This window comes from Otolemur garnettii, unplaced genomic scaffold (genome assembly GCF_000181295.1).
Source record: "Otolemur garnettii isolate 467f Iridium unplaced genomic scaffold, OtoGar3 scaffold00044, whole genome shotgun sequence".
In the NCBI taxonomy this organism is placed as follows: Eukaryota; Metazoa; Chordata; class Mammalia; order Primates; family Galagidae; genus Otolemur; species Otolemur garnettii.
Genome location: NW_003852439.1, coordinates 4915193 through 4922614, shown reverse-complemented (window position 1 = coordinate 4922614; position 7422 = coordinate 4915193). Strand labels below are relative to the sequence as shown.

Below are 7422 nucleotides of genomic sequence, written 5' to 3'. Positions count from 1 at the left end.
TTTTTTTTTTTGCAGTTTTTGGCCAGGGCTGGGTTTGAACTTGCCACCTCCAGCATATGGGGCTGGTGCCCTACTCCTTTGAGCCACAGATGTCGCCCCCTGTTGACCTAGATAGAGTGCCTTGGTGTCATAGCTCACAGCAACCTTTTACTCCTGGGTTCAGAGGATCCTCTTGTCTCACCCTCCCAAGTAGCTGGGACTACTACAAGTGCCCACCACCAGGCAGGCCTGGCTAATTTTTTCTATTTTTAGTAGAGACAGGGTCTCACTCTGGCTGATCTTGAGCTTCTGAGCTCTAGGGATACTCCTAGCTCAGCCTCCCAGAGTGCTAGGATAACAGGTGTGAACCACCACGCCCAGCCACTGAAGTGGGTTTTTTTTTTTTTTCAACTCCTGGGCTCAAGCAAGTCTCCTGCCTCAGCCTCCCAAGTAGGTGGGACCACAGGTGCCCGCCACAACACCTGGCCATTTTTTGGTTGCAGCCATCATTGTTGTTTGACAGGCTGGGCTGGATTCGAACCTGCCACCTTAGGTGTATGTGGCTGGTGCCTTAGCCACTTGAGGCACAGGCACGGAGCCCACTGAAGTGTTTTATGAGCATCTGTCTGAGAGTTGAAGGGATCCACAGAACTTTATGATTTGGAGCTACCTGTGTTGTATCTCCTTCTGGAAGATTCCCAACTCATGTTCCTATTAAGGGCTCTGGGAAGTTCTACAGAGAAGAAATCTGTTTTAATTTTGCTTTTTTTTTTTCATCATTAACATCACCAGAAATAGTGAATCTGAGGAACTTTGAATCCACGTCTTAACAATTCTGGCCAGAACTTTTTACTCACCACCTTTTTCTTTTTTTTTTTTTTTTGAGACAGAGCCTCAAGCTGTCCCCCTGGGTAGAGTGCTGTGGCATTACAGCTCACAGCAACCTCCAACTCCTGGGCTCAAGCGAGTCTCCTGCCTCCGCCTCCCAAGTAGCTGGGACCACAGGCGCCCGCCACAACGCCCGGCTATTTTTTGGTTGCAGCCGTCATTGTTGTTTTGGCGGGTCTGGGCTGGGGATTCGAACCCGCCACCTTAGGTGTATGTGGCTGGCGCCTTAGCCCGTTGAGCTACAGGCGCCGAGCCTCTCACCACCTTTTTCCTTGAGCCACATCTAACATGACATGAGTGTCACATGCCACCTGCTGTCTTCTCTCTGAACAGGACCCCGTTTTGTTTTCGGGTTCCCTCCGCATGAACTTGGACCCATTCAGCCAGTACTCAGATGAAGAAGTCTGGACATCCCTGGAGCTGGCACACCTGAAGGGCTTTGTGTCTGCCCTTCCCGATAAGCTAGACCACGAGTGTGCGGAAGGCGGGGAGAACCTGAGGTAGGCGGGGCTGAGCAGAGGGACACTGGATGAGGTCTCCTCAGCACCAGGAGGTCATGTGGGGGGTTTGAAGATTCTGTCCTCCTGCATCTACGTCAGACCTGGATTTGAGCCCCAGTTCTGCCACAGAGGAGCCATCTATCCCTTCACCCATTGGAGCCTCAGTTTCTGTAAAATGCATTTCAGTCCTGGCTCTTTTTACCATGAGGTTTAATGACCAGGGTGGGCATTACATTTCTTTTCTTATACCAGCTTCTTTCACTTGAAAGTGGCTATCAGTTTCTAAATTACTGAAAGGATTCCCTACTAGCTAGTAACTAATGCTGCTCTCAGCCCTCCAAGTCCCCATGCACTGCCCTTTCTCCTGGGATCCCTGGGATCTGCCCATGATCCAGGACCTAAAGTGTTGATGCACGGGACAGTAGGGAACCTGCAGGGTCCTGCTCTGGTGTTATTGGTTAGTACCTGGTTCAGTCGTCCCTCTCCATGGTAGACAACTGCGAAACTTCAAACAGCATTGAGTGTTGTCCACATGCTGGGGCAGCCAGCCAGGAGGCTTTGCTGCTGGTCTTGGCTGGGCTCATACATGTGTGTCTGAAGGTCAGTCTGGGGTCAGTGACCTGTTGGCCTCAACTGGGGTAATAAGGGTATGCCTTGTGTGTCCTTCATCCCCCAGCAGACCAGGCTTGTGGTTATGGTGATGGCAAGGCTTGCTCAGCCTTGCTCTGCACTCCTGCAGCAAACCTCTGCCAACCTCATGTTGGTCAGCTTCCTGTCGGCAAAAGCAGGGCACAGACCTGAGTCCAGAGCAAGGGGTAAATGACCCCACGGTTGGATAAGGATGTGTGGATGTGGTTCCATTTTGCTAACTACTGTGCCAAAAATATTTTGAATATCACCTCTGAGCCCCATGCTGAAAATGATTCTGAACCTGTTTTTTGTATAACGGGAGACACATCTGACTGATTGGTGATGTCTGCTACAGGCATGGGTGCGGGGAGCGGGATGTGCTCTCCTGCTCTAAGCAACACAGGGTCTCTTTCTTCTCCCAGCCCAGACCTAGGTTAGGGTCAGGATGGTCTGACACTATCTCCTGGTCTTTTTCTTCCTATCAAGCATCGGGCAGAGACAGCTTGTATGCCTAGCCCGGGCCCTACTGAGGAAGACGAAGATCCTTGTGTTGGATGAGGCCACAGCAGCCGTGGACCTGGAAACAGACAACCTCATTCAGTCTACCATCCGGACGCAGTTTGAGGGCTGTACTGTCCTCACCATCGCTCACCGTCTCAACACCATCATGGACTACACTAGGTGATCCCCTGGCACAGAGGCCTCTAGGCTTTGGGGGTTCACTGACCCCCTCTTTCTTTTGTCCAGTACTGTCCTTATGCCTAGTGACAGCACCAGGTGGTGGCTCCTGTCTTTATCCCAGGTAGTTCCAGGTATTTCTGGCATCACTCAGTCATTAAGGCAGTTAGCACATCTGCATGGGGCGCCTGCTGGGTTTCTGGAACTGTTCTGGGCACTGGAGACTCTGCAGGATATTGTCAGATAAGGGACCAGCCTCAGAGACAGAACAGCTTAGATGAGGGAGACAGACAATGAACAGAGCAGCAAACCCACATTTTTCAGAGGACTGTTAAGTGCTGGGGAGGAAGCCTAACAAGAGGACAGGGCAACGGGCACAGTTCCTGGGCTCCATGGAAATGTTTAATTGTCTTTTAAAAAATGAGAAGAAAAGGCCTGGCCCTGTGGCTGACCCCTGGAATCCAGCAATCTGGGAGGCCAAGGTGGGTAGATCATCTGAGCTTAAGAGTTTGAGACCAGCCTGAGCCAGAGGAAGTCTTCATCTCTAAAAATAGCCAGGTGTTGTGGCGGGCACCTGTAGTCCCAGCTACTCGGGAGGCTGAGGCAGGAGGATCTCTTGAGCCCAAGAGTTTGAGGTTGCTGTGAGGTATGACACCATAGCACTCTACCACAGGCAACAAAGAGAGACTTTGTCTCGAAAAAATAAGTAAATTAATTAAAAGGAGAAAAAAAGAAGTAAATATAATCTAGACCAGATTATATTTGTTTTCAGTGACTGTGTTGGCACTTTTGTGTGGAGAAAGCAGCTCACACAGGCATCAGTGTGTGTGGCCCACAGAAGTCATATTGTGGCCCTCGTGCCTGGATCCTGAGGGTTTTGAATTTAGCATGTTTGCTCAGGGGAGGCCTCTCTGAGGAGGTAGCTTTTGAGCTGAGTTGGCTATAGGAAGATCCAGGACAGAGGTCAGCACCCTTTTCCTGTAAAGGGTCAGAATAAGTTCCACTTTGCCGGCCATCTGGTCTCTGACATTCTAGCACAAAAGCAGACATAGGCAATGCACAAATGAATAGGAATACCTGTGTTCTAATAAGACTTTTTATTAAGATTTATTGAGATTTTGGCCTGTGGACCACAGTTAGCTAACCTTAGATCTAAAAGGAAGAACAAGCATTCTGGAGAGAGGGGGCAGAGCCCCTGAAGTGGCCCTGAAAATGGAAACACACTTACTGAATTTGGAGGCTAGCAAGAGGGCAGTGTGTCTGGAGATTGGAAGGGACCAGTCGGTGGTAGGAGATAAGGCTGGAAGATTAAGTCTTAGAGCACCATGTAACTACAGTGAGAAGTTTGGAATTGTTCTAAGAGCACTCTAAGAGTGGCCTGACATTTTTAAAAGATCACCAAGCACCTACTATGTGTACACGACAGGTGCTGTGTTGGCACTTTTGAGTTCCAGAGGGACATCACCAGAGTGATGTCAAAAGTAGGATGTGTTGGATCCCATAGGAATTTGTGTGCTAGGGTCAGAAAACTACAGTCCATTGGCCAAATCTGGCCCTCTGCATATTTCTGTGATTACAGTTTTATTGGCACACAGCGGTGCCTATTCATTTTCCTGTTGTTGGATATGTTCAGACTATAAACACAGCAGAGATGACAGGTTGTAACAGAAACCTCGTTGCCCACAGAGCCGAAAATATTTATTATCTGGCCCTTTTCAGAAAAAGGTTGCCAACTCCTGTTGTAGACAATGGTAAGATCTTTTTCTTTTATTCTGAGTGTAATGGGACAATGAGTGTAATTGACACCACTATGATCATTACTGTTCCTGCCATCATTGAAGATGGCACTAGATATTAATGACTAAGCCTCATGGGCATTTGACCTTGACTAGAAGTAGGGATTGAGGATGGGCAGTCAGCCAGAAGACTGCTTCATGAATCCTGGCCGATGTTAGGGGTCCAGCCTGAAGCAGCAACTTGCTGAGGTGGCTCGCAGGGCCACAGGTACCACCCCCTTTCCTGCCCTCATGTATGGACCTCTCCTGCAGGGTGATCGTCTTGGACAAAGGCGAAATCCGGGAGTGTGGCAGCCCCTCTGACCTCCTGCAGCAGAAAGGTCTCTTCTACGACATGGCCAAAGATGCTGGCTTGGCGTGAGCCCAGATCTGGCACACCTGGCCAGAACTGCAGGGCCAACATGCCAGCATTCAGGGATGTCAGCGTCCTCGGGAAACCAAGTCTCCTACACCAAAACCAAAAATCAAGAAACCAAACCCAAAAAACTGAAACTAATCCAAAGCAGCAGCTGCAGTAGCAGCAGCCACCATTCTGCCCCCTGCCTGGAAATGGCCATGAAGACGAAGGAGAGAGAGATGCATCCAATCCAGAGCGCACCCCTCACCTCCGGGCCCCTTTGAGACAGCACGCATGTTCTCATGTCCTTGGAGTGCATGCTGTGCCCTGCTGCTTCCCAAAGAGGAGGTTTGGCAGCCAGACTTCCAGAGGAATCGGTTGTACAGAATACGCTAGTGACCAAATCTAGCCAGCTGCCTTGGGTCTCCCCACCAAAGTCTGTGGACTCTGAGTCTTCAAGAAGCTCCCGGCCCCTTCGGTTCTCCAACATCCTTGTCTAGTTCCACCCAGAAAGCTTCATTTCCTTGAGCCTGCAGCTTTGAGGTTGAGGGGCTTGGTGAAAATCATTCTCTCCTGTGGCAGTGTGTCCCCAGGGCCTGGACGGTCCTCCTGACAACATCTGGTCTTCCAGGCATTCAGACAGACACTGGGAGCTGACATCTCAGAGCTGCCTCCCTGGGGCATATGTCCTCATTGAAGAGACTTAGCTGGACTAGTGGAGTCCGGGCCTGGGGCTTGTCGTCTCACAGAGCTGACTGCCCGGCTTGGGCTCGCCTGCCCGGTGCTCCAGTCTGCCTCACTTTCCTTCCTGCCTCTTCCTTTACCCCTCCAGGTACCCAGAGAGGAAGGTCTGCTAAGGGTTATGAAACATCAAAAGCAAAGGGCACGACAGATCACCAGCTGGTACCAGGAAGAGTCCCTTTAAGTCTTCTCAGTTCTGGGTTTTAATTCTGCACCATTGGCATCGGGTTAGCTGCCAAGGGGCGGTACGGCGGGAAGCTTGACATTGAGTTACCAATTCTCTTGTATGGATGAAAAAAGAATCCATCCTCAAATAGCAATTTTTTTTTTTTATAAGTTCTCCTCCTGGGAGAAAAATAGTCTCACGACTTCACTTTCTTGGAAGGAAGTATTAGGCCAAGGAGCGCATCCCCGGGGAATAGTCCAAAGCTGGGCCTGTGTCTGCCCCTCGGTCCCCTGCGTTCCTGGGAGGAAATGGAGAAGCAGAGTCCTCCGGAGTCTCTGCTCGAGAGATCTTGGATGGAGAGCAGAGTGAGCCCTAGAAAGCGGCGGGAACTGACGGCTGCCCCAACCTTCCTACTTGCTGTGACTTATCTTGGTGGCTTCAAACCCAGAGCGTTTCTTTCTTTTAGGTGGAAATATTTATTTTTTGTAAGTTATACCATTCTTTCACATTAGATAAACCAAGTTTTTTTGGGAGGGATCTTTTTGTAATGACTTACACTGGAAACATGAATATTTGCAGTAAAAAAAATATATTTTATTTCTTTCTAAATGACTGTTCCATTTTTAGGGGGGCATCAGCAAAGGTTCCAGCCCTCTGGTGGGGTCAGGAGGCAGCATCCTCCCGTGGGCTTCTTTCCCTTTGACAAGTGTGCTGCCTCCAGCGAGAGCTGTTGCCAGTAACCGGGAGTGTAAAGGTCGAGGGTCAGGTGGGGCTTAGTGGGGAGACAGCGCACTGGCAAGGTGGACAAAGCCAAGGCCTCGGGGTCAGATAGACCTAGGCTGGCGTCCTGTTCTTGCCCTTTGCTGGCCATGCAACCCTTGTCACTTAGCCTTGGTGCCTCAGTTGCTCTGTTTGTAAAAGCAGGCTGATCCTACCGAGCCCCTGGGTTATTACAAAATTGAGCAGTGATGTGTGTGGTACATGTAGCCTAGGTCCGGTTCTAGGACAAAGGTGAGTCACAAATCACTTGTGCCCAGAATGACTTTGAAGTCCCTTTGCATCAGGATAGGTGAGGCTGTGCCTCATCACCAGGTGGCCATTCAAGTCTTGGGAGATGAACACGGGTTTGCTTCTCACTCACGCAGTTCTTGGTGAGGGTCAGGTGCCTCTAGGGCAGCTGCTTTCCCCGGGGCCACCAATCCAGACTACACTGGTCTTTTGACGTTGCCTCCTAACGGCTGGCCTGCAGGTCCCCCGCAGTGGGGGCAGGGAGAATGGGCCGCTCAGACAGGAAGTGAGGTCCACAGACCAAAAGGAGTCACGTGGCCTCAGCCAAACCACAGAGGGAGCTGGGGGTGCAGGGCAGCGTGTGGAAGGGAAGTCTTTCTCCCTATCTGAATTGTTGGGCTAAGTTATAGATAGTGGGATAGCGAGACTAACGTGTTTGATTTCTGGCTTTGAATTGGGTGAGTCTGGGTGGTGAGGAAAGCCTGTATTTGGGGAGCCACCATTTCAGCCAAACCCTAAAACCATGCACCAAGTACACACGCAGGGGGAACATTTTAGCAGTGTAAGCTTTCCCTCGAGCGCTGTTGTCCCTGATAGAAGTTGCGGACCCGTATCAGAGATGACAGAGTACGATGATGCTCAGTTAAAAGCTAGTGGTCATGACCATTGGCAGACCTGGATCTGCCACCCAGGGCGTCT

General features: G+C 50.4%; 1 protein-coding gene across 1 annotated transcript in view; it reads left to right on the top strand.

The window, feature by feature from the left end:
• The window catches only part of ABCC1 (ATP binding cassette subfamily C member 1), a 149970-nt gene extending 143662 nt beyond the window's left edge, over positions 1-6308 (top strand). The window contains exons 29-31 of the mRNA XM_023513856.1: positions 1201-1367; positions 2484-2678; positions 4724-6308. Of these exons, the coding sequence (XP_023369624.1) occupies positions 1201-1367; positions 2484-2678; positions 4724-4832 (471 nt within the window). The 3' untranslated portion in view covers positions 4833-6308. The remainder of the gene's footprint in view (positions 1-1200; positions 1368-2483; positions 2679-4723) is intronic.
• The last annotated feature ends 1114 nt before the right edge of the window (positions 6309-7422 follow it).